General features: G+C 41.3%; 2 protein-coding genes across 3 annotated transcripts; both read left to right on the top strand.

Annotated features, from left to right (window-relative positions):
* Window positions 1-2,157: 2,157 nt before the first annotated feature.
* On the top strand, window positions 2,158-14,747 carry pgm2l1 (phosphoglucomutase 2-like 1). Its single transcript, XM_088331053.1, has 12 exons — window positions 2,158-2,407; window positions 5,787-5,954; window positions 6,022-6,128; window positions 7,714-7,798; window positions 7,872-8,152; window positions 9,650-9,842; window positions 9,911-10,189; window positions 10,249-10,342; window positions 10,413-10,542; window positions 11,449-11,638; window positions 11,809-11,942; window positions 13,238-14,747. The coding sequence occupies exons 1-12, from the start codon at window positions 2,297-2,299 to the stop codon at window positions 13,338-13,340; spliced, it is 1,875 nt and encodes a 624-aa protein (XP_088187179.1). The 5' UTR covers window positions 2,158-2,296; the 3' UTR covers window positions 13,341-14,747.
* On the top strand, window positions 13,879-25,983 carry LOC148369120 (coagulation factor IX). Of its 2 annotated transcripts, none has more exons than XM_088331054.1 (11): window positions 13,879-13,938; window positions 15,462-15,530; window positions 18,017-18,189; window positions 18,257-18,281; window positions 18,354-18,467; window positions 20,738-20,872; window positions 20,967-21,262; window positions 21,387-21,501; window positions 24,993-25,189; window positions 25,267-25,392; window positions 25,468-25,983. In XM_088331054.1, the coding sequence occupies exons 2-11, from the start codon at window positions 15,464-15,466 to the stop codon at window positions 25,708-25,710; spliced, it is 1,491 nt and encodes a 496-aa protein (XP_088187180.1). In that variant the 5' UTR covers window positions 13,879-13,938; window positions 15,462-15,463; the 3' UTR covers window positions 25,711-25,983. The 2 variants fall into 2 exon arrangements, with proteins under 2 accessions (XP_088187180.1, XP_088187181.1); XM_088331055.1 differs by having other exon boundaries at window positions 20,741-20,872.
* Window positions 25,984-26,079: the final 96 nt, after the last annotated feature.

The raw sequence follows: 26,079 nt of genomic DNA on the forward strand, positions 1-26,079 counted from the left end.
AGCTACCAGCTTTTCTGTGCGGAGTTTACATGTTCTCTCCGTGCTTGCGTGGGTTTCCTCCGGGCACTCTGGTTTCCTCCCACATTCCAAAAACATGCATTTCAGATTAACCGGCCGGTCCAAATTGTCCCTAGGTGTGAATGAGCGAGTGAGTTGCCTGTCTCTGTGTGCCCTGCGACTAGCTGGCAACCAGTTCAGGGTGTCCCCTGCCCGCTGCCCGGAGATGGCTGGGATGGGCTCCAGTACCCCCGCCACCCTACTGAAGATAAGTGGTGCAGATAATGGATGGATGGATACTTTTAAATCAGTTATATATTAATTTTTAAATGTACTTTAAGTGGAATTATGATTATCATTACTATTATTGCTATTATCTTTTTTTCTGTGAAACATTAAAACATTCAAATAAAAAATAACTAAAATTGAGCTATGACATCTTGGCATCACACATGTCTAATTTGTGTGTGTGATTACCAACATATAGTATATATCACTGTTCCAATAGGGCCTGCAAGGCCTTCTCTCCCGACATAAAACATATCGGAACCCTGTGTTAATTACATTTCGTCCATTTGTTACGGAGTGTGCCTTTAAGGTTGGCTACTGCAGCACCACAACTCTGGGATGACAAAAGCCAGGGTCGATGCTGATGTTTGTCTTTTTATTTTACTACTGCAACACAAGTATGAGAAACCAACTCAGGGCCGGAGTGGGCCCCTTATTCAGCCAGGTTTTCCACCCAAAGCCGGCCCACGTAGGTATGGAGGAGGAATTTCTATGTATGGAATAACAGCGAGCTCTTATGGGGCATATTTATTGGGAAGAAATTCAGGTATATGATGATAAGTTAACAGAAAACATAAGGAAAAATATGGCAGCCACTCCAGCAGCTCCCGTGTTATTTTCGATTGTTCTCAGCTCAGGGATGCTGCTGGAAAAGTGAATTTCCCTTCGGGGATGAATAAAGTATCTATCTATCTATCTATCTATAAAGATGTATATGTACATGAAAGCATTTTACCTAAGTACTGTATCAGTAATTTGAAATCATAATTGCATATGCCTCCCCAACAGATTTTTAGGCTTAACACTAAAATGAAGAAGCTTCACTACACACATTTTAAATTCCCATAGTGCAGTGATTAGCATATTTGCCCAATATGTGCAAAATAGCATGGCTGTGATATCAGTGTTGGATCAACCAGTCAAATTATGAATTAGTTCATTTGGCCCTGCATGAAGGCCTGGAGAAACCTTATCACTTACTGTACCAAAACAATCGCGCCAACTGCCCACAGTAAATATTGATTTTATGTTTCGCAAGTGTAGGTGCAATAAAGGTTTGTATACCCATAAAATACTTACTGAGGGTGAAATCGATCCAGATTAGTAAATGGAATCCCGACTTTATTAAAGAGGCGGCTCTATCTCACTTTAAAAAAGCCGGCTTCTTGGCTACCAAACGGTTCTGCATATCACCAATTATTATGTAACATTATACAAAAATGACTTGAGGAAAAGTGGACATAATGCAAAAAATAAACAAAAGAAGAAAAATATAAAAAGAGAAAAGTTAGGGGGGAAAAACACAAATCAGGTCCCTCTCACCAGTATGTTACCAATAATAATGTAACAATAGGCACAAACAATTAATATTCTAAAATTGTCTTATACTAAATATAGCAGCATTTACTTTTTCACTCTACTTCAAGATGTCGCTGTGTTGTATAATTTATTTAAACTTTGAACTTTTGCATACTAAGCAACTTAATGTCAACTTCAAGCAACTCAGAATCTCTGAAAAACATACATGTTTATTAAAAATATTGTCTATTCGCCGTAACAACAAATAAACTATCGGATACAAGAATACACTTTACTTTTGTTTTTTAAAATATATGGAATGAAAAACACAGGGGAGATTAATCAAAATATTTACAGGTGTAGAAAAAAATACAAAACCATTTTAACTTTTTTCATACACAACAAATTTAAAGTCAAACACAAATGTGTCATTGCACTTTCCCTTCGGGGATGAATAAAGTATCTATCTATCTATCTATCTATCTATCTATCTAAAATTAGAATTAATCACAACGGATCTCCCTTTCTCTTATTTTGAAGGCCATTACTTTTCTTTTGAAATACAGTCGGAAACGGTGCTAAATCAAGACTTTTTGTCCAACTTTTTGTAAATGTTGGGTCTCATCTTTCTAGCCCCAGCCTTAGCAATAGCATTAGCAATAGGGGGATAACGTCGTCACGATGAAACTTAGCTCGTCATTTTCGAGTCAGCATGGGCGACGGTGAGCGGGACAACGGAACCACGGAGGCCGAGCACGGGCTACCGAGCAGCGGGGATGAGGAAGTGGACGAAGCGCTGCGGCGCTGGATGCGCTGGGACAAGGTGAGCCAGCCGAGACTCAAACATCACCTGCCCCGCCTTTCACAGAGTGGCGCTTGTAATCTTTTCTATCGAAGCGAGGGGAAAGCTATTGTCCCCTGACAAATTCAACACAACCGAATGACTAGAATTAAAGTCATCAAGGAGAAACATGTGCTTTGAACGATATGGATTAAAATCGGTGTTTCAATACCAAATCAAAAGAACAACGGGCGTTTGTCACGACCCCCTAAGGACTGTCTGAAGGTGAGATGTGCAAATCTTTGTGGAACTTTCTAGAAATTTCCATTAAAATTAAATCAAAGGCGACAAATTTTCCTCTTAGGACAAAGGTCATGAACTTAAGTGCAAATGTCAACTGTTGCCCAATTTAACCGTCATATGACACTACAACAGTATGACTTCCCCAACACACACTTCGTGTATATACAACTCATACTCAGTGTAGTACCACTCCCTCACATATACTGAACATGATGATACATGCCCGGACTGGCAAAGACTGAATACTGTAAATGTGATCACGCAGATACTCACGATTTTACACCCATATATAGCTGACAAGCACCCCCTGGCTTACCAACCTTACATACTGTATTGGTGGTGGTGATCATAGATGTTGCGATCCAAGCCTACGCCCACATCCCTCGGTGGCACTTGGGGCTGCAACCCCCAAACTGGAAGTGTGGCTCTAACAGATCCCAGGAAAAAAACCTGAAACCTCAGTCCAGAAGACTGCAGTCGTAGGAACAGCTATGATACTGCGCAGAACCCTCAAACTTCTTCTGTTAGAGGAGCAAAGTCTGAGGATGATACAGATACCACCCCGCCAGGGGTGAGGAGAATTTTTTTTGACGTATCACGTTCATGCCAAGCACAAAATCACATAGACCAGGGGTCTGAAATTTGCAGCCCTAATAAGAATTTCAAAGGGACAGTGTGTATTATTCTACCAATAGATGTTGTGGTGTTCTCTCGTCATACCAAAAAAACAAGTGCTAAAAATCACAAGTAAGAATGAAAATGAAAAAGACTCCAAGTCAGCCACATCCCACATGCAGTTGGCAGGCCGTATCTGTTGAATGTATTGATTCCGCCTGCTGTAAATTTCTGAGTATGTCAAAAAAAGAAGGTAACAAGTGTCTTGATCATTTATATAAAAAATTGTGATTTTTTTTTTTTTAAATGAATGCTAACCAAATGCTATCTCTGTCCATCAGAGGGCATTGTTGAGTTTGTATAGCTTGGTGAGTTGGTTCAGGTACAAAACTGCATTCATTCAACTGCTGAAATAAACCAGTTAACACATTCAATGCCAAACATATTTTTTTTCCACATTGTTAAATGTGTTATGTTAAGGAAAGATCCATTGCTACCCATGATTATAATATGTAGGGTAGGTCATTAATGTAGGCTGAATGATGAAGCATAATACTGGAAAAACAAAGATAAAAATTTGGAGTTGAAGTTTTTTTACTGATTCAACCCACCTCAGAAAGAAAGACTGGGTCCGGCCCTCAGAGCCAAACTAAGTTTGACTCCCTGCTCTTAGTGACCACCATTTTACTTTTGTCTTTTTTCCCAGTCTTTTTTCCAAAAATATTTTCTTTATCAATCCAATCGTAGTAATGTATTTTCAAAGCCGAAAAATACAGACATTCATGGATCAGACCAGAATATATATATGGCAGTGTCCTAACTACAATTTACTGTCAACATTTCACACCAGCACACCCCGTTTTGGCTGTACATCTCTGTGGAATCCGGTATATAGAAGCTCACTAATGTATGTTCAGTGTCAACCCCTCAAAAATTCCAGTCAAGCATCCAGAGCAATGTGATTGGATGAGTGTTAGAGGTGAGCGGTTCTCTGCACACATAGCCCACTCCCTTATTGCTCTTGCCCAGCACACTGTGCGCTGAAGGTAAATACATCCTTATCCTTTGCAGTATTTTGTGACATTTCTACAAGAGAACTTTGCTCGCAACTGGTTTTGAAACCATCATTTACGTCAAAAATGATGGTCTTAATGAGCTTTAACAATCTTATATAGCTGAAGTAACAAATCAAATTTATTTGTAAAGCACTTTTCTGGCAAAAAATTGCCACTCAAAGTGCTGTACAAAAGCACACAGCATACAACTAGACAATAATAACCTGCTCCCTTCCTCACCCGAAACCCCAAAACACATCATACTCAGACACACGCAATTGTTAAAATACTATTAAGAAAAAGTAATCGAAATAAAATATGTTTATGACAAGGCTCGTACTAACCACGTGAGGAAATTGATCTGAGGGACGCCTATCTACACTGATAAGAATGGCAGTAGATGACCTCAGGATTTTGAGCTGTTGAACCACCCCCCATCACTGTGGTCCCACCAAATAAAATAGAATAGAAGAACAGAATAGAATTTACTTTTATTGTCATTCTTTGTAACCATGCGCACAGAACGAAATGTCGATACACCTGACCCGTACAGTTAAACTGTAGCGAGCCGATGCAGCCGCAGCCAAACAGGGCACTGCCATTTTAGACCCAACTTGCTGTGTTGGGAGTCATTAGGTGACCAAACCCCCCAATTCCAACCCTTAATGCCAAGCGCCAAGCAGGGAGGCAATGAGTACCAATGTTGTAAGTCTTAGGTATGACTCAGCCGATAATAGCCATATTTAAAAAACGGGTCTTCAGCCTTCTCCTAAAAATATCAAGGGTCCCAGCAGATTTGATGTCCTCTGGCGGACTGTTCCCTAGGTGAGGACCAAAGTGGCTGAATGCTGCTTCACCATAGGTTTTGGTCCTCACCCTAGAAACAGTCAACAAGCCACTGCCAGAGGACCTCAGGGACTGCCAGGGCTGATATAATAAAAGCAAATCAGACAGAAGGATGGGCCAAGACCACTAAGACATTTTAAAAACTAGTAAAAGCACCTTAAAATCTATTCTGAAATGCACCATAAAAAAAACCCACCTTGGTTGCACATCGCCAAGGAATCCTTTACAGTGTATATGGAAACCCACCAAACAATCCATGTTCACTGTTAAGAGATCGTTGTAAATTTGTCGATATGGGACACAGGCTTTGGGATAATAAATATTTCATATATTTTATCAAATCACCAAACAGTGAAATAAAATGCACGGAAGAATTAGCCTTTGTCTAGAGATCAGGTTTAGCAGCTTTGTTTAGTTCTGTCTCAAAATAAATGATGCGGCTCTCACTGGAAAAAAAAAAGAAAATACTTCACTTTCATGGTTCTCTGAGTCAAAAAGGTTCCTGACCCCTAGTCTTCAGGATCCATGGTTGGATTATTTTGCTGCTCTGAAAAAGATTGAAAGACACTGAGAACTGTGTCTGTGTGCACGTGCATTTTCAGAATGAATGGACTCGGAAGCAGGCCGCTGCATTGCTTGGGTCAGAAAGTGTGTCAGAGCTGCGGTGCCGGTTCTGCTCCTCTTTGACTTTTGGCACGGCTGGACTGAGAGCACCAATGGGCGCAGGGTTTAACCGCATCAATGACTTGACTGTCATCCAATCCACACAGGTTTGTGTGTACTGGTATAGATGTGTTTTGTGTATGTTTGTATTTCTCAATTGTGTGTCCGTTGCAGGGTTTGTGCACCTATCTGCTGCAGCGTTTTCCAGACGGAGACCACAGGGGCGTAGTTGTGGGCTATGACACCAGGGGTCAGGTCGAAAGTGGCTGCAGTAGTGAGCGGTAATTACAATTGCATGATTCCGTTGAAACGCATGTGGTGTTTGCCATTTGGGCTGCAATTAATGACTATTTCGTAGTCTACTAATCACCGACTTTTGAAACAATTAGTCGAATAATCACATTTATTTGCTTTTGGGGAGTTGTATATTAATTAAAATAAGTAAAAAATGTACCTATGTTAACCAATAACAGGCTCATTAGTAGTAGATACACAGTGTAAAAAAATCAAATAAAATCTAATATATTTATATTTGCATTTTGGGAAGTACATTAAGTGGTCAACTGCAAAGTCTGTAATAAATGTACTGAACTATTTTCTACCGTTTGAAATCAAATGATTTTTACAACTGACGTTTATCATTTTTAACGCTTTAGCAACTGACGTTTGTTCTTTGTTTTTCATGCATTTGAAATACGTTTGTCAGGCACAGTCCAGCATAACGCTCAAGCTCTATTTTATAGTGAAATATACACGTATACAATTGACTGTGCATGTCAACCAAACCGTATTGGCGTGAATGCTTTTTGAATCTTACAAAAGCGAGTCAGACTCTGTTTCTTTCAACTGTCTGACTGGTCTCTTTAAATGGTGACGTATCATTGAGGTGATGCCATGATGCAAGTATTTTTATTTTTTTTTGCACTAAAGTGCTCAGAAACTTTAGGAGTCTCGGTACGCATACTTGTTGTTGACGCCTCAATTTCTGTATGTTATTGCTTGAGACAAAAATGCCCTCGCGCATGAGTGACTCTCCGCAGAGGTTATACATATGAATATGCCTTACCTGGTGGCCGGTCTGAATTGTCCCTAGGTGTGAATGAGCGAGCGGATTGTCTATTCCTGTGTGCCCTGCGACTGGCTGGCAACCAGTTCAGGGTGTCCCCTGCCCACTGCCAGAAGATAGCTGGGATGGGCTCCAGCACCCCCGCGACCCTACTGAGGATAAGCGGTACAGATAATGGATGGATGGATATGCCTCACCTGGTTGGTAAAACGTGTATGGCGACAATCGTTGACAATGGAATTAATTGTCAACTATTTTTTGTATTGATTTTTGCTGACAATGTCAGATAAAGTTGCAGCACAAATTGCCTTGAAAAATACATTTTCTGTTGCTTTTGCAACATTAGGATTGTTGCCATTGAGATCTCAAGATTATCTTCTTTGGAAGGTCTTCATTGACTTGAAAAGCGCTATATAAAAGCAGACCATTTACCATTCAAATGTTGACATGGAAACGTAAATTTACTATGACATGGAAAGAGCACTTCTCCTGCAGTGTATCACTCTGGAAACATCATATGTACAGCCATTTGGAAACAGTATACAGTAGTTAGAGTTCCAAATATGGTCATGGAAACGACATATTTCCAGCTTCGTGTTGCTATGAGAACAGCACATTTTAATGATGTATGTTGGTGCAGAAACGGTACATTTAAGAGTGTCTGGTAGAAACGACACGTATGCTTTTGTGGCCAGAGAAACGTCACATTCATGGCAATAATATATTGCTGTGGAATGTACACATCCACAGCTGAATGTGCCAGTCATCTTACATTGAGGTGTCTGTGCCTGTGTTTGCAGCCTGGCATCACTGACGGCGGCCGTGTTGCTCAGCAAAAAGGTCAGCGTGCATCTCTTCTCCAGCTACGTCCCAACACCGTATGTGGTGAGCTAACGTGACATCACTTCCTGTGGCATGTTCAGCGTCAGTGCGCATGACTCGCTGTTGTGTTCCGCAGCCCTTTGCGGTCAAAGATCTTGGTGCGGTGGCGGGCGTAATGATCACTGCGTCTCACAATCCCAAAGAAGACAACGGTTACAAGGTATATTGGTGTAATGGCGCTCAGGTGACGGCGCCCCACGACAATGCCATAATGGCGAGTGTTAAGGAGCATCAGGAGCCATGGGGTGCTAGTTGCTGGGATGCTACGCTGGCTCAGTGCAGCCCACTTCGGAGTGATCCACTCAGTCGCGTAGACGCTGCCTTCATGCGCGCTGTCGCTAACCTCTGCTGGCACAGGTGAGGGAGTTTTGCATTACATGTGTTTTTGTTGTTGTCATGAAAAAAACATGTCGATGTCAGGACAACATCATATTTTGAACCGTTGTTACTGGTATTTATTCTTGAGTAGTCATTGATACTGATACCACATACTGATTCCACGAGTACATAAAATGCACTTACCTCTCCTAAACTATTTGTTATCCTTGTAAAGTCCATCATATTTTTTCTTTAATATTGAATTCATTCAAAGGCAACTTGCCGTTCCTTTAATTTCAAGTTCATGATTATTGAATGGCCACTAGAAGGCATCTGATACTAGTTAGTATTGGCTACCCTTGCGAGTACTGAATCCTTAAAAGAAACACTGGTTTTGCCCTGATATTTGCTGGTTTGCTAGTTTAAGATCAGGTAATTGTGTAATTTTGTAACTGTAATCCTGTGCAGTCCTTTGAGACATTTTTGTGATTAAGGGCTATATAAATAAATTTGACTTGACTTGACTTGATATTTGGGACCGTTTTTTGCAGTCTATTTTATTTAGTGTTCTATAAGAACATGTCATGTGTTTTTGGAGCTTAAAGGACTGGTCTTGGGTAGCTTTCTGCCTATTTTTGATGATGACGTAGCTGTCCATAACTGTGCTCCATCAAGCTGCTTGCAGTCCTAGACACTAGTGTATCATTGTGCTATGAAAATCATGACTGGTGATCCTTCAAACTCTCTACAATCAAATCCAAACCTTTCAGAACTTATATTATTGGAAACTTTTGGCTCTTTTTTAATGAACAGCAAAATGATTTTCACGAACAGTGCATCTTAAATTCTTACTGTCCAAATGATGTCTGAAGTTTACTGATTGCTGTCTGTCCTGTTTTGTGTGATTCAACTGTGATTTGGCCAGCTCAGCTTTGAAAAAGTCTACTTGATCTTAATGCTATTTCATGATTACATGAAGGTTCAATTAAAAATGTTTTTGCCTGGCGCATTCATTTTTTTTTTGCCATGGTAACAGAACATACTGTTCCACAGTCTTTTTTCAAGCGTATTTGCTGCCATTGTGAGTTACATTTTCCTGTGATTTTCAAAGCAGTGTCTAATGTACAGCTGCATGTTTCACCATGAAAACTCAATCAACCGTAAGGGAAAATATAACCTTTTTTTTAAAACTGTCTTGGCAATTGCATGAGCAACCATACAAACCATAATTGTTGCGATGGAAACAGCACACATTCTGTTGCAATAGACAGCTTATCATTGACTGATTTAAGATGGCCTGTGTTTCCAAGGGAATGTGTAGTTATTATTGTCATTAGTATTGTCAACAATACATTGAGGAATAGAATTGTTTTCATTATCATCCATTACAGCGTTGTAAACATTGTTTACAATGAGATTAGATGTGGGACTACCATTTAATACAAGACTTAAGAGAGAAAAATGAGAGAAAAAAAAACTGAATATTTGGACATGTAATAAAATGTTTACAGACGTTTGATTTGTGCATGCCTGCAGGGAGGCTAATTCAAGATGCTTGCTCAAATTCGTGCACTCGTCTTTCCACGGCGTCGGTCATGAATTTGTCCAGCGAGCCTTCGCCACCTTCGGGTTTGGTTTGCCACCCATTCCCGTCCTGGAACAAAAAGACCCCGACCCTCGATTTCCGACTGTGCGTGTTCCAAACCCAGAGGAAGGTCACTCTGTCCTGGTAAGAGACAATCCTCTTCATGTTCTTGTCCTTTCCTCTTTTTATTCTTGCCTTGTCCCCATTTCAAGGAGCTGTCTTTTCTTCTGGCTGAGCGGGAAAATGCTACCGTGGTCCTTGCGACCGATCCGGATGCTGACCGTCTGGCGGTGGCGGAGATGAACGACACCGGTGAGTGGAAAGTTTTCTCTGGCAACGAATTAGCAGCCCTGCTGGCGTGGTGGATGCTGTCATGGTGGAAAAGCACATGCGGCAGCCACGCCGACCCGCAGAACATCTACATGCTCACCACCGCGGTGTCCTCCAGGATACTACGCGCACTTGCCCGTCAGGAAGGATTTAACGTGGAGGTGCGTCCGATACTACAGTATTGAAGCCAAAACCAAGTAATACCGATTTTCTTCAACAGGAAACGCTTCCTGGCTTCAAGTGGATTGGGAACAGAATTCAGGAACTCACAGCTGAGGGAAAGACCGTCTTGTTCGCTTTCGAGGAATCCATCGGTATTAGGCGTTGCGTTGCTCTCAGTTACGCCATCAAATCGCCTCACCCACAAGCTGCATGTGCATCTAGGTTTCCTTTGCGGCAGTCAGATTCCTGAGAAGGATGGCGTGAGTACGGCCGCGGTGGTGGCTGAGATGGCCGCCTACCTCCATGACAGGAAACTCAGTCTCCAGAAGCAGCTGGACAACATCTACCACACGTAAGGACATGCCTGCTTCCTGTGGGATGCAGGCCTGCTTCTTGTTGACACATGGATTTGTGAAAAACATGACACTATTGGCTGAAAATGTTGCTTGTTCTAACTAATATTTTTCGTATTTTAATATATTTTAACTGTTTATGGGAGAAATATAAAAACACTTATACAAATATACTGCGCTTATTAAGATAATTTTGTTTTTCTCTAAGAATTTTAAAATGATTAAGTAGTCTGCGATCTACTATATCGAATAATTTTGTTCATTTTGAGGAGAACAGTTGGTTCTTGTTTTTTTCAGGGGGTTACGTTCCCAAAACAACCCGTGATAGGCAAAATCTACGTAGTAGAAACCTGAATTTTGTTTGCAATCATTATACAATAAATACTGTATTATGCACTGAAACCAAGGGCGGCACGGCGGCTGGGTGTTTAGCGTGCAGCCCCGCGGTGCAGAGGTTTAGTGTTTAGTCCAGCTATCAAGCTTCCCCATGTGGAGTTTGCATGTTCTCACCATGCCTGCATGGGTTTCCTTCGGGCACACCGATTTACTCCCAAATTCCAAAAACACGCGTGTCAGGTTAATTGGCCGGTCCAAATTGGCCCTAGGTGTGAATGAGCGGGCAAATTGTCTGTCCCTGTGTGCCCTGTGACTGGCTGGCAACCAGTTCAGGGTGTCCCCTGTCCACTGCCTGAAGATAGCTATTATGAGCTACAGCACCCTCGCGACCCCACTGAGGATAAGCGGTGCAGATAATGGATGGATGGACATTGAAACCAAAGATCAAACCTTAATTACTGGCTCAAGCATTTATTTAACAAAAAAGTACTGCACTTTCCAAAAGCTGTCCACCACAAATTTTTGGATTGAACAGGAGAAAATGATTATAAACTCTGTGTAATGCTCAGGTATGGCTATCACATGTCTCGGACGTCTTACATCATCTGCAACGACGCCGTCACCATCCGACGCATCTTTGCTCGCATCAGAGACTTTGACGGATGTGGCTCGTATCCTGGCACCTGCGGTGGCGTGCGAGTTCTTCATGTGAGGGATGTCAACACGGGATACGACAGCAGCCAGCCAGACTGCCGCTCGGTAACATTTTAGCTTGGATTCTTTTTTTTTTTCATTCCTTCCTCCATTTCCTTTTCTGTATTATTTCCTTTGTTTACCTTTTTTTTTAGTTTTGCCTTTGCCGTTCTTAATTTATCCACCCTCCTTCCTTTGTCTCATCTTCATAATTTTCTCCTGGTTTCTCGACTCAGGTACTTCGGGTGAGCAAAAGTGGGCACATGATCTCATTCACACTGGAGAACGGCGTTGTGGCCACGCTGAGGACGAGCGGCACCGAACCCAAAATTAAGATTTACACTGAACTCTGCGCCCCGCCCAGAACCAGGTTATTAGATTTTCCTTTCATTTTTTATTTTGTTCGCATGTTAGTACCTTTTAAGGGGACATATTTTTATATATATCTTTGCTTCAAAATACTGACACCTCAAGAACTACTAGGTTTCTAAAGTATCATCATAATAATAAAATTACAACAGACAGGTTTGGGCAAATATAATACCAGTTATTGGTACCTCTGCCGATACTATTTTGATTTTTAGATATTTGGATTCACCATTGTGTCTGATTCTTTGTGCCAGCTCCGCATTAGTTGCTAGAGTACAATCAGGTACTAAAAACTGTAAAAATCCAGTAAGTTATTTTTTATATTTGAAATAATATTTCTAAATATATATCAGCCATTTTTGGGACAATTTAGATTAATTTGATTAGATCTGTATTTATGACTACACAAGAATTCTGTATCACATTTGTCCATAAAATTCCAAGTAACTTACATCAGTAGCCTAGAGGGTAAGGCGCCCGCTTTGAGACTGGGAGGTCGGTGGTTCGCGCCCCGGCCGAGTCATTCCTAAGACTTAAAAAGTGGTCGGCGGCGCCCTCTGTTGGCTGCGGCTGCATCGGCTCGCTACAACGGGTCAGGTGCAATCGACATTTCGTTCTGTGTACATTGTTACACAGAATGACAATACTAGGAAATTATTATTATTATTATTATTATTATCAACATTAAGCAGTTAAAATATCCCCAAAGTGTCTAGTCTATTTTTTCATTCATTCAAAAAGTTTTGCTACTATGTAATGCTTGGAAAGAAAAAAAGTATAATATATAAGTAAAAAAACTATTTTTATATTTAACATTAAACTCGTCTATGAAGATGGTCAGTTTGCTTGAAAATGTGTGTTGTTTAGTGCCTCCTACTGGTAATAAAAACTTAATTTTTTACAAAAAAACAATATTGATTCAAATAATAAGCCTAACTACATCAACAATTATACAAACATACATTTTTCAAAATACTCTTAGGTTGAGAAATGTGTATTTATTTTACATAACATGAGTCTCACCTAAAGGGAGCTGACCCACTTGTCTACCATCTTGTCTACAGCTACCCCAAATAACTCAAAAAGGATGGGCAAATAATGAGTGATAAAATGGTGCATTTTGGTCACTTTAAGTCTTTTTTCCCGTGCTTGTTGTCACTTGTTTTCAGTGTCAATACACCATACCGCGGCATTTAATGGTCAAATAATACACATTGTCCCTTTAAATCAAGTTGAAATAAGGCTTGTCAGCGACCAATCGTAGTGTGACATTGCTCCCTATGGACTGCATTGCAGCGAGGTGTCTGGCCTGGAGGCGGAGCTTCAGAAGATGGCTGGCTCCCTGGTGGATGACTTCCTGGAGCCTGAAAAAAACAACTTAATTCGTCGCACTGTGTAGCTCCTCTCCATTTACGATGCAGCTTTCCTTTTCTGTTTCATGGCGTTCGTTTAGAATCTAATGGCAAAGCTTGAAGTTGTGCTGGTGATTGGGGACAAATCCAAAGTGAATGTTTACATGCGTGAAGCGTGAAGAAATGACTATACTTGTATTTATTTTTCTAAAGTTACCGTTTCCTGTGTTCAAAGGTAGTTCATGTTCCGCAACAAAGCTGGCAAAGCTGGCATGTTCTGCAATAAAATGGGAAAGGTTGATAGGCTAAAAGGTTGATATGACGTTTGTTTTTGTTACTTGGTTGCAGATAGGCCTACAAACAAAATACATTTGTTTTATCCTAAATACTAGCACATGTCAATGATGACAATCAATACTACCCTTCCCAAGTGGAAACAAAGAAAGGGTGTTTTTCTTCTGTTGCTATAGAAACAGGTCAAACCTGACATAAAAAATATTCAGAGGGGATTCATTTGAAATATGTGTCGTAATGTGTGCTGATGACCTCGTGTCAATGTTTGAGTACAGTTAATGATCAATAAGGCCTCCATTTTAGCTAGAAAGTAATGACAACTGTCAATCATCGTCTTTTTCTGAATACACGGTAAGTCCAAAATTACGGTTTCCACTTTTATATGCTTTAATAGAACTAGGTGTACCCTATTTACCCACCTTAGTTTACCTAATGTTTTATCTGCGGTCTTGCATAAATATCACAGAATATTGACCTATTCTTGAGTATGGTGATGAAGGGGTTTGTTTCCTAATGCTCATAAGAGCCAGGTTACCTTCTCACTTAGGGCAAAAATGTCCTAGGCGAGACAGCAAATTAAACAAAAACCATAAGTCAAAAACTGAACTTTGATTTTTGTACCTCACATTGACACATTGGTAGATGTCTTCAGGTCTTCCCACACGGATACAGAATTACAGTTACTCTCTCCCCAGAATTTTTGACTGCCTTTCCTTTGCAACGTTACTTTACATGCTAAACTAGTTGTGAGCATGCTCCTTGATCAAATATGTAGTCAAGTTGACCTAATTTAGCTGTGAACACTTTCTTAATATTGAATGTGCAGGATTTTTTTGTCAATACGTGGCTTAAAAATAGGTAAGCTGTTAAATATAATGTCGAGTAATGCAATGCTTTTTCTTGCTAATTTTAGTGCAAAAGTACGAAACATCGGCTCAACCAATGTCTTAAACCAAAATGCTTTTAAATCTGGGTATACCGTTTTGGGGATGTTTTCTCAACGCTTGCTGGAAATTGTACAAACTTGTTATTCTATTCAAACGATTTTGATGCTTTTTTTAAAAAATTGTACGCTGCTCCTATTTTCCTTATTTCCTAAATTTCGTTAAGTGTTGTGTTCAAGCACATTAAATTGATTTGGATAAAATGTGCTTAATATATGGCTTTTACTTGCTTTGTTACATTTACTTTAACTTTGGCTAAGTAAAGGTTACCAGAAAACAAACTATAGGTTAGTAGCTGAAAGATGTATTTTAAATGCAATTTTATATGCGCTGGATATTGAGATAATTAAAAAAAATAGGTTATTGCACATTGATGTCAGACAACCCTTGTTTGAGCGTGCTCAGAACAGCACTAAGCACAATAATGGCGGACAAATGTGGGGCGTTAGTTTTGCAAAAACCTCACCGGTTTACTCATATTCATGTATGAAATTACTTTAGTTGTGGTTTGCCACAGTCAGCAATCGATTGAGATAAATGCTAAATTGTGCCATGTCTTAGGAAGACGACGAGAAAAAAGAAAGGGCCGGGTGAGATCTATTAGAGGCAGCAACTCGGGGGACCACTTAATCGTCAGGATCGTGGTTGCAAACGAATGACTAGAGGGAGAAATTTGGAATGGCCTCCGCCATCTCTCGTAACTCAGCAAAAAACTACAGCCTCATTTTGAGCGACAAACCAACATGAAGACGTTGCCAACTGTTTAGTGGATAAACAATCTACTTCTCAAAGAAACTGGTGAAAGGCTGCAAAGGCTTTGGGGTGTCTCGACAGAACTTGTCGTTATAAAGCAGATATGTCAAACGATCAATAAACACGTGCATTATTTTTGTAATTGCATTCCCAAAAATATCTTGCGCATATTTGCAGACATGTTGACTTCTGTTGCAACGACGACCACAATACTGCTACTGAGTGCCGCCCTGCTGGAGTGCTCAGGTGAGGTTCACTTGCCCGTCAGTGTATGCCAAAATACACTTGTTAATAGTGTCAATAAAATTGTTCAAACCAAAAAAAAAACTAAGCTTTCTTAGTGTTATGTTTAATTAACAGTGTTAGGCGCGTTACTGAAAAACAGTAAGCAGTTACTAGTTACTCAATTAAAAACTTAGCTCAGTTAGTAGTCATGCGCAGTACACCACCAACATGGATGGTGTGGACACGGTCGATCTTCGGTGAGTTTCTACTGGGCGACCTCTCCACTACAAAATGGACCGTGCGTGCAGTTTTCCACTTATGACCTGGCAATCACCAACTCTCATGGCTTCAGTATAAGAGTGAATGTCAGTTTCTGAGGAAGAAACTACAGAAGCTCTGTGACATCAAATTGCTTCTGGGTGAAGAGTTAATTGCTCAAGGTCAAGCAGGACGTACAGCAAGTGACAGCGAAGATGACAACAATCCCCTACATCAGAAATGGTAACCACTGCCAAATGCAGTTCTGAATAACTATGGCGCTGTGCATGGGCCTAACCAAGCGCCCCCCAAAATAATAGCATACTTAAAACTATTTCTTAATAAAGGACAGGATAGGCTTAAATATGGTGAAAAACACTTATTTAAAAAAAATAATAATTGTATTCATTTTAAGAAAATAATAAATGGATAAATTAATAAAAAGTAAAACAAAACATAAATGTGGACAACACTCTCCACTGCCTTGAAAATGTTCAGGCTAATTGATTCCTAGCACCGCTCCACAAATGGAAAGTGGCACTCCTAGTGTTGAATAATCTTAAAAAACAAAGTGTAATGAAAAAAAAAACACAAACTAGCCAGACATTTTGGGTGCTTAGCACCCCCAAAGCTCTGAAACTAAAATTGTCCCTGGTGCTCTGTATCTTCCAGAGAAGGTGGATAAAACACATGTATCAAGGTGTCTCCAATCTGGTTGCAGAAGTAAAACATATGTGGTTATGTGGTACAAGTGCAACAGTGTCTTATGTTTCCAAGAGAGTATCATACCAAGTATCATATCAAATAAGCATAATGGAAGCAAAAGTGAAACAAAAGAAAAGAGTTATGTTTATGTTGATAAATTGGTTAAGTTGAAATCTTGATAGAATAAATGTTTCACGATGAAGTGTTGTTTGCCCTGTATTGGGTTCCAATGTCCATTGGAGAAGACACATCATAGCGTTGTGTTAAATATGGTGGAAAAACATCTCCGATCTCCCGAAATCCAAAATCAAAGCCTGCAGCTGGTACAAAATGCTGCAGCGAGGCATTTAACTAACACAAGAAAGTTTGATCACATTACCCCGATTTTAGTTAACCTGCATTGGTTCCCTGTGATTTTAAGGTTCTGTTGGTAGTATACAAAATCATGCATGGACTTGCTCCCTCATTACTTTCAGATTTAATTTCCCCCTATGTTCCGGTCCAGAGCCTTCTCTCTGAAAATGTTGGTCTACTTGTGATCCCAAGAGCCAAAATGAGGACCACAGGTTCGAGAGCGTTCTCCATTCGGCCCCGGTGTTGTGGAATGCTCTGCCCCCTGAGATTCGATTTGCAACCTCAGTGGAACTGTTAAAATCCAGGCTTCTATTCTATAGCTTATGAATGACCTATATTTCATCTTGATAATATTTGTGTATTATTTGTAAATGCAACATCCGTTGCAGCCTGGTCATCCTGGAAGGGGGATTACCTCACGTGCGGTCCCTTCTCAAGGTTTCTTCAATGTCCTCATGTTGAGGTCTTTTAGTTTTTGCTTGCCCTCGTGTAGGTTTTAGATTGGGGGATGGTGTAATAATAGACTGTAGTTTGCAATATTCTGTGGTCTGTGCAGCCCATTTAGATTCTTTGTGATTAAGGCCTATAAAAATATATATGACTTGACTAGATTGGGGAAATTCAAAATAAATGTGGTTAAACAACAGTTCTTTTCCTGGTAGTCAGGAGGATAAAAGCCGAACAGCTGATTTAAGTCCTTGATTTAATAGTTGTATATTTCTCTTAGATGTGGGGATTTACGGTAGGGAGAATATCTGTATTAGCAGAAATTCTGCATGAGATGGCGCCCCTATAACTGTATTCAGTTGTGCTTTGTAGGTTGATATAAACACACCCACCACCAACTGTTACTGGCTGAGTGAGGGTGTGTGTGATGATATGAGTGATGCAGAATGATTGAGCATTTGCGCAATGTTACAATTTTATCGCTAAATGTTGTTACGATAGTTGAACTACTAAATTTTCTTAACGTTTTACAGTACTTGTTACTAAAAAAAGTAATGGCGATCCAAGAACGTGTTCCCTTGTAACACGTTAATCCCAACTGTTAACAGAGAAGATATAAAATAATTAAAAAGGCTTCAATTTGGCCAAATCACTTAAAACAGAACCCATGTCTTCAGTTTGAGGAACTCTGCCATCACGATAAGCAGTGTGAAAAGGGCTAATGTTGACTTTTGTCATCGCAGTGTTCCTGCAGCGCAACTCGGCTGGCCAGATCCTGCGCTTTCCCACTAGAAGGCGTCGGGCAAATTCCAATCTGTTGGAGGAGATGTTTCCTGGTGACCTGGAGCGGGAATGCTATGAGGAACGTTGCTCCCAGGAGGAGGTCGCCGAGATCTTCCAGTCGCAGGAGAAGACGGTGAGATTTGCTTTTTCATTTTTCTGGATATGAAGTTGGGTTACTGTATTCTGCTGTCACGCCCCAGCTGGAGTTCTGGTACCGGTACACGAGTGAGTCCAACCCAAAGCAGGAAGGAAGTAATGGCATTCCAGCCATGTGAACAGGAAGTTGTGCTTCTGCAGACTTTAATCCATGTGCGACCAATCCATGCGTGAATGGCGGGAAGTGCACTCTTGAGAGGGGGGACTTCCTGTGCCTCTGCCCACCCCGTTACCATGGCAGCACCTGTCACTTGGGTAAACATGCCAACCACTTGCATTTCCTGCATCTCCGTGTGTGCTTCTTTTTATTTATATATAGAACATGTGTGCTTGTATCAGGGGCAAGCCCGACTCTAATTTTGGCCCAGGTTAGGCCTAAATGTCAATCATTACGATCAAGAAGGCTCGGGCTTGCTATCTTGCTGACTTTGAGAAAAAAATATATACTCTATATTTTTGAAAATGGATTAAAAACGATGGGTAGATACTAAACTAAAAGAAAATCATCACAGAGGCGTTTGGTGGCAGATAGTAGTGTAAAGAAAATTGCTTTAAATTATATTTATTTAATTTAAAATTAATTCGGCGGTTACTAATTCGGCCAGCAGGTACTGCTCACGGTTTCACACCTGAATTAATTCAAAATAGCCTCATATTGTGTCAAGCATCCGTCATGAAGGAGGCAATAAGCTAAACATATTTTATCTTTAGCTCTAAATGATCAGTTTATTTCAGTTCATTGATTTGGATAATGATTGATCAGTCCAGAAGGAAAATAATAGCGACACGTATAAATAATGCCCTGGTTTGGTTCTAACAAACTATGTTTTATTTACATGACACGGAAAATTGAATCAAAAGAAAGAATAAAGCACATTGCTTACACTAGCACTTGTGGTGTTTGCAAGGGGGAGCGGGAATAAATTTGAGAGCAAAAATGAAAGTACTAAACAAAAAAATCCAGTTTCAAGATAATCAACTAATTTAAATGATCAGGGATTATTTTCATAGCGTGTCAAAAACAAAAGATTATTTGCCCCGGCACCAACTGGTCTGTTGCGATATCTTTCCTTGCATACCTCAGAGAACAAATGAAAGGGATCCCTCGGTGGGAGAGTCATGTGTGGTAGCAAAAGGCCTCACCGGAGCTGAAAAAAGCCAGGTTCCTTTTCTTTTTTTAGCGTTGGTCGTCACTGTGGTTGTCCTTATCCAAAGCAACAGGTACCGCCGCAACCACAGCCTCGAAATTCTGGTGTGAGCGGACTCCAACCTAGCGACAATGTCCAGCCATCTTGATACAGGCCCGTTGCGCGACCAACCCTCTTTTAAGGCTTCCTTGGGCATGGGCGAGCGGACGGGCACTGGTGTGGAGAGCAAGAGGCGCTGGTGAATAGAGGAAGTGCTGCGCTAGATTTTTAAGAATGTACTGCTGCTGTGGTTTATGACCTAAATCTCAACATGTGAAAATGACAGACAACCTTAAAATTTTCACGTCAATGATGGAAATGTGGGCAGCACGGCGGCGCAGTGGTTAGCACATGTGCGGCACAGTTCATGTCTTGGGAACCTCCTGCGTGGGTTCAAATCCAGCTCCAGACTTCCTGTGCGGAGTTTGTATGTTCTCCCCGTGCTTGCGTGGGTTTCCTCCGGGCACTCCGGTTTCCTCCCACATTCCAAAAACATGCATTTCAGGTGAATTGGCCGGTCCAAATTGTCCCTAGGTGTGAATGAGCGAGTGAGTGGTCTGTCCCCGTGTGCCCTGCGATTGGCTGGCAACCAGTTCAGGGTGTCCCATGCCCACTGCCCGATGATTGCTGGGATGGGCTCCAGCAACCCCGCGACCCTACTGAGGATAAGCGGTGTAGCTAATGAGATGAGATGAGATGATGGAAATGTGTCGGCTAATGTAACCTCTTCAGACATAGCAATATAAAAGATGTAAATGTTTATACAGTCTTTGTGTAGCGTTTGTTTTCTCTTCAAAGTCTTTATAACCTGTTTCCCCCTGGAGTGTCAGGTCTAATCTTGCTACATAGAATGTTTCACAACGTTGATATAAATGACAATTCTATTTTAAAAGACCGGATTAAGTTTGTTATCATAAATTTTCTCTCCTCCTCCCAAGTCCTCACTAATATAATCAAGTTGTAATAATATATAAAAGTCTTGAGTATGATTTGGGCTTGGTCCTGGAAATCAAATTCATTTGTTGGGGCTGGGCTGTGTTAAATGTATATATAAATGGTCTGCATTTATATAGCGCTTTTCAAGTCAATGAAGACCTCCCAAAGTGATTTACAATGTGCTTCACACTTTTCCCTTTTACACACTAATTAAGCAATAGCAGCGTCAGCCATGCAGGGCAACTAACTACCTGCTATCGGGGGCATTAGGGATTCAGTGTCCCCTGGGTTGAGCTTGATTTTTTTTAGGCTCAAGCTTACTGACCTCTGGCTTGTATACAATACAGATGCATGTAAACACACAATATGTAATTATGTTCATGGGATGCTGTGTCTACCCAGAAGTATCATCATGCGCCTATAGAAATGGAGGCTGCCTACAGTATTGCAAAGACCTACCAGAGGGCGCTGGTGTTCAGTGTGGATGTGCTGATGGCTTCAAGCTGGACTCTGATGAACGCAACTGTTTGAAGATAGGTACCGCTAACTTTAGTGACATTGCTTCCTTTAGCTAACCTACAAACACACAGTATATAGAAACAAGTGTGGTGTCTCTTCCGCATGCACTCAGTGGCATTTCCGTGCGGCACCCAGCAGGCAACAGCGTTGCAACGAGGTCGTTCCCTTTGGAGTCTTTCCGATGATGCAAACTTCACTGCAGATTCCGACTCCATTTTGGATGGCGGCAACTACACTGCGGATATGGATGACGCCATTTTGGCTGATACTAATATCAGTGTGGAGATGGATGGCATCTTGAATGGCGATGGCGGCTTTCATGTCAACTGGACACACAAGGCTGACAGGCAACTAGACCCTCGCATTGTGGGAGGGGACTTAGAGAAACTAGGAGGAAGTCCATGGCAGGTTTGGACACTAACAAAACTCCTGTTTTGGAGGATCTAAAAGAATTCAATTTTGACAAGGGAAGGCTTTGTTCCCCAAGATTGAAAAAGGAATGGAGACTTCTATGCTTAATGACTTTCTCCAGGTGCTGATCCATCGAGCAGACGGTTACGGATTCTGCGGCGGAACCTTAGTGTCAGATCGCTGGGTGATCTCGGCAGCGCACTGCTTTCAGCAGAAAGCTCACCACATCACCATAGGTACTCCCTTCAGCCTGACACACAACTGACACTTTTTTCAGCTGCACATTTTTCAGCTCTGCTCCAAGTGGTTTGTCACATGTTTTTGGGTCAAATGGCGATTAAGAAGATGAGCGCACATTTACAACTGCTCAGAAAGAAAAATCAAATGGGGGCTGTGTTGTGTAAAATATAAGCCCTATATTTCTAAACCACAGCGACAGGACAAGCATACTTTGGCGAATAGTGCCAGATTGCAATATAGACATGAGATGTAGTCTTTGTGTTTTTGTCATTGGCAGTTGACACGGTAACGGACCAAAAATTGCATTCCCTTTTTAACATTTCTCGAGGATTAAAGGAAACTTTAGTAACCTGATATTGACGCTGGCAATAAAGAGAAGTGTAGCAGGTTTTGCTCAATAACTTCCACTGCTGTTAAACTTGAGTGTATAAATTGACAGCTCATGGGTGAAAATATTGAAATATCGTGAGTACTTTGTAAATACTGAATTAGTTCCCAACAAACCTCCCGTTTTGCTCGTGATATGTATTGTATAAATAATGGTGCCAAAGAAGGACTAATTAATCCTATAGAAGGGCATCATATGTGTAGCAAATATGGGTGGTAAATAAATTATTCTAACAAACAATTTATTGACCAATTGAATTAAACAGACAAGTTTCTTTTCAAAACTCGTCTCGCCTTTTTGGAGAGCCACATTCGTTTTTTGATTATTGTGTCAGGAAAACGGATTAAAAAAACCTTGTTATTCTGAAGGTTGGCTACACACACTTTAGGTGAATTCTTTTTACCGTTTTGATAGTTTAATATATTTTAATCAAGACAAACACACTCTTGGATTTATAGAATTTTCTTTTACTAATCATCTACTGAAGACGCTTGAATAGAACACAAAACAATAATAAGAAAATAAAACAAAACAAAACTAGAAATTGAGAACATTATCTGGCACCATTCAGATAGACAACAACATTGGCTTGATTATTAGGTTATTGTATTTTGATAGAGTTCCCCATTTTATGTCACACCAATACCAATACCTAGCAACCACAAGATGAAGATGAAGGCCCAGTCTTAATGTCCTGGGCTATTGAGCGATGAGAATCCTGGTAGGCTCGAAAGCCGATTGGGACGAAGGCCACAGGATGCAGAGTGTTGAAGGAGAGGTTGACTCCTGGTGGCTCGAGGCTTCTCTGAGGTCGCTGGCTTTGTCCCACCGGTTTCCGGCTCTGGTTTCCGGTCTCCTCGGAGGGGCGGACCCCCTTTGGTGGAGTTGTTACGGCAACCTTTTTTTTTCGCAAATGCAGCCATAGCCCCCCCTTCCCAACATTCTAGCAGTATCAGTCAGATAACATATCTATGTGATTGACTTAAAACACAGTACAGGTATTTACTTCTCATGCTTTGACATTGTTTGATCATTTTCTGACATTGCAAAATGGAATTTTGACCAAACGTTTAATACTCTACATATGCTTCCAGACGTCACTGCGGTGTTTTTAATTTAAAGTGCCAGCGTTGTGGAAAAGAGCATCTTGCAGATGTCCTCGATGCCTAAATGAGCAAAGAAGTGTTCCGCTGGTTCGAGAGCGTTCTCCATCCGGGCACCGGTGTTGTGGAATGCTCTTCCCCCTGAGATCCGATCTGCAACCTCAGTGGAAATGTTTAAATCTAAGCTTAAAACTCACTTCTACTCTATAGCATACGAATAACCTAAACTTCTTTTATGTAATAACTTGTGAAGCCCTTTGAGACTATTTGTGATTAAGGGCTATACAAATAAAAATGACTTGACTTGACTTGACATGATTGATACTCAACGTCATTAGCTCCAAACTGTTCTCCAAAAAGTACTCCCACACACCGACACCAAAGGCTAAATGTCAATCGCCAGTGGTGTCTCAGTCGGTTGGTGCCTGGTGTGCACAACGCATTACACTATGTTTGAAATGGAATGCATGATGCATACCACATCTACGTACGAGCCACAATATTATTTTTATTCCGGCAATGTCTTGGCAACTGGTTGACTATATTTATAATTAAAAATTTGTGGTTCTCCTCTAAAGGCCCGGTCACACAGCCTTTCACGGGCGTATCGAGGCTGAATCACGGCCAGAAATTTCTGCCCGTGAAGCAGACGCGGTGGAAAATGTGCAAAATTGGCTAAACCCGCTGTTAACCCGTGGTATGCCCGCGAAACAGACGCCGGCGACTGTTCCGCGTCCTTATCGCGGGTAACCGCGGCTGCATCGCGTTTGACCGTGCTTACACGCGGTACACACGCTAATGCACGTTATAACACCGCGATACAGGCGCAGAACAAACGTGCTATGACCGTGCTCCACCCGCAATTACCCGCTAAAATTTCGCGTCCTACCCGCGTGTAACCACGTCTTGGCCGCGGCCGTAGCACGTCGTTCCGCGTCTGTACCGCGTCATTACCTCGTGTGTACCACGTGTGCCGCCCGCGGTTACCCGTGGTCTAAGGTTTTGAGCAGCGCAAAACTTTTTCGCGCGGCCAACCGCGTGTGAATTTCTTACCCCGCGTAAAGCACTGCTGTATCTCGTCTGTATCGCGATCTCAAAGCGTCCAACAGCGTCTGCTTCACGGGCAGAAATTTCTGGCCGTGATTCAGCCTCGATACGCCCGTGAAAGGCTGTGTGACCGGGCCTTAAGGATGTGTGCACTCTACTGTCCTAGTTGACTTCGGGCAGTGGCCAGCCAACGGCTTTTTAAAAGAAGTATTCTTATCAAAATGATTAAAACAATTACCAAATCCTGTCATTTTTCTAGAACAATAAAAGTTCTTTACACATAACAATGTCCATGTTATAACAGATATTTACAAATAATCATTACCTGGAAAAAAAACTACTTTTTTTCATCTTCCCCAAGACAATTTTACTGTTTGGGTTAAGATTATAGTTAGTAAAACGTTTAAAAATAGTTAATGATTACTGTGGTATGCTCTACTCTCTGAGATTCAATCTGCAACCTCAGTGGATCTGTTTAAATTTAGGCCAAAACACTTCTATTCTATAGCTTATGAATGATCTATATTTGAAGTTGATGATGTGTGTATATTGCAGCCTGGTCATCCTGGAAAGGGGGTTACCTCATGTGCATGAGTTTTTTTTAATTCACCTCATGCTGAGGTTTTGAGTTTTTCCTTGCCCTCATGTAGGTTTTAGATCAGGTGATGGCGTAATAATCATCTGTAGTGTGCACAGCCCTTTGAGACTTTTTGTGATTAAAGGTAATACAAATAACATGAATTGACTTGACTATTAGCCAAATGTTAGCTGCATTCAGCCAATTGCAATTTTTTCACAACAATATTAACTAAATTATGGATCTTTATTGTATTTTAACGACAGAATAAATCACTGCAATGCTCGCTACAGAGTTGAGAAATGCTATGCTAGTTTTGTGTCAGTTACAGGTTAAGTTTTTAAGCTGTTTTTTTGTCCTGGTGTGCAAAAGGTGACTTTGACAAGAAGCGGCACGATCCAGGCGAGCAGAGGATTTCTGTCGAGCAAGTTTTTATTCATCCTCACTTCCACGAGTTCACAATGGACAGCGACGTGGCTTTGCTGTACCTCAGCCAACCTGTCGTCAGGGGGCCGACAGCCATACCCGCCTGCTTGCCAAACCCTCATTTGTCGGAATACTTGCTGAAGGTTTCTGAAGATTTGTTTGGACTTTTAAAAGCTAAACTAAATGTTAGAATGTATCTCTTTTGCTCGGGTCTGTCTAGGATGACAATCGTGGGCTGGTGACAGGATGGGGCGCCACCCACTTTCTCCGCCGGTCCTCACGATTTCTCAGGAAGGTGGCACTGCCAGTGGTCAACCACCAAGTCTGCACAAGGTCTACGGAACAGGTGAGCATTGGCGCTTTCTTAGCATTGGTATGAACATGCTAATTGCCTGTGATTAATGTGCCCTCTTTCTTACAGACAATCACAGATAACATGTTCTGCGCTGGCTATGCGGATGCCGGGTTGGACGCATGCAGCGGCGACAGCGGGGGTCCTTTTGTAGTTCACTACCGTGGAACTTGGTTTCTGACGGGGGTGGTGAGCTGGGGCGAACGCTGCGCCGCCAGCGGCAAATATGGTGTCTTCACACGCTTGGGAAGCTTTCTGAGTTGGATCAAGACCACCATAAACAGGGTGGACCAGAATGCAACACGGAGTTGAGATAGATGGACAAAATTATTATAGAAGGGCTGTAAAATTAAGGTAATGTTTGAAATATTCTGCACCAATTTAAAGAATATGTGAGCGCTCTTCAGGAGAGGGGTTGGTGGAGTGATTTTGGAATGCCAGATCAAGCAATGATAAACACATCTATTATATGTTCTACCAAAATCGAGAAAGATTCTTCAAGGCACTATGTTTTTCCCTATTTACAATATATTGTCTTGTATGAGTCTGAAACTATAAAGTTTTGTTCTGCTTTTTGCCATCCGGCCACTTGTGTCATCTTTTCATGAAAACCCCACCATAATTAGGTTTACATGCAGGAAACAAGATATAGGATTTCTGAAGCAATCCAAACGAATTGTT

This window comes from Urocampus carinirostris, chromosome 3 (assembly GCF_059441175.1).
Source record: "Urocampus carinirostris isolate Australia breed hairy pipefish chromosome 3, RoL_Ucar_1.0, whole genome shotgun sequence".
NCBI lineage: Eukaryota > Metazoa > Chordata > Actinopteri > Syngnathiformes > Syngnathidae > Urocampus > Urocampus carinirostris.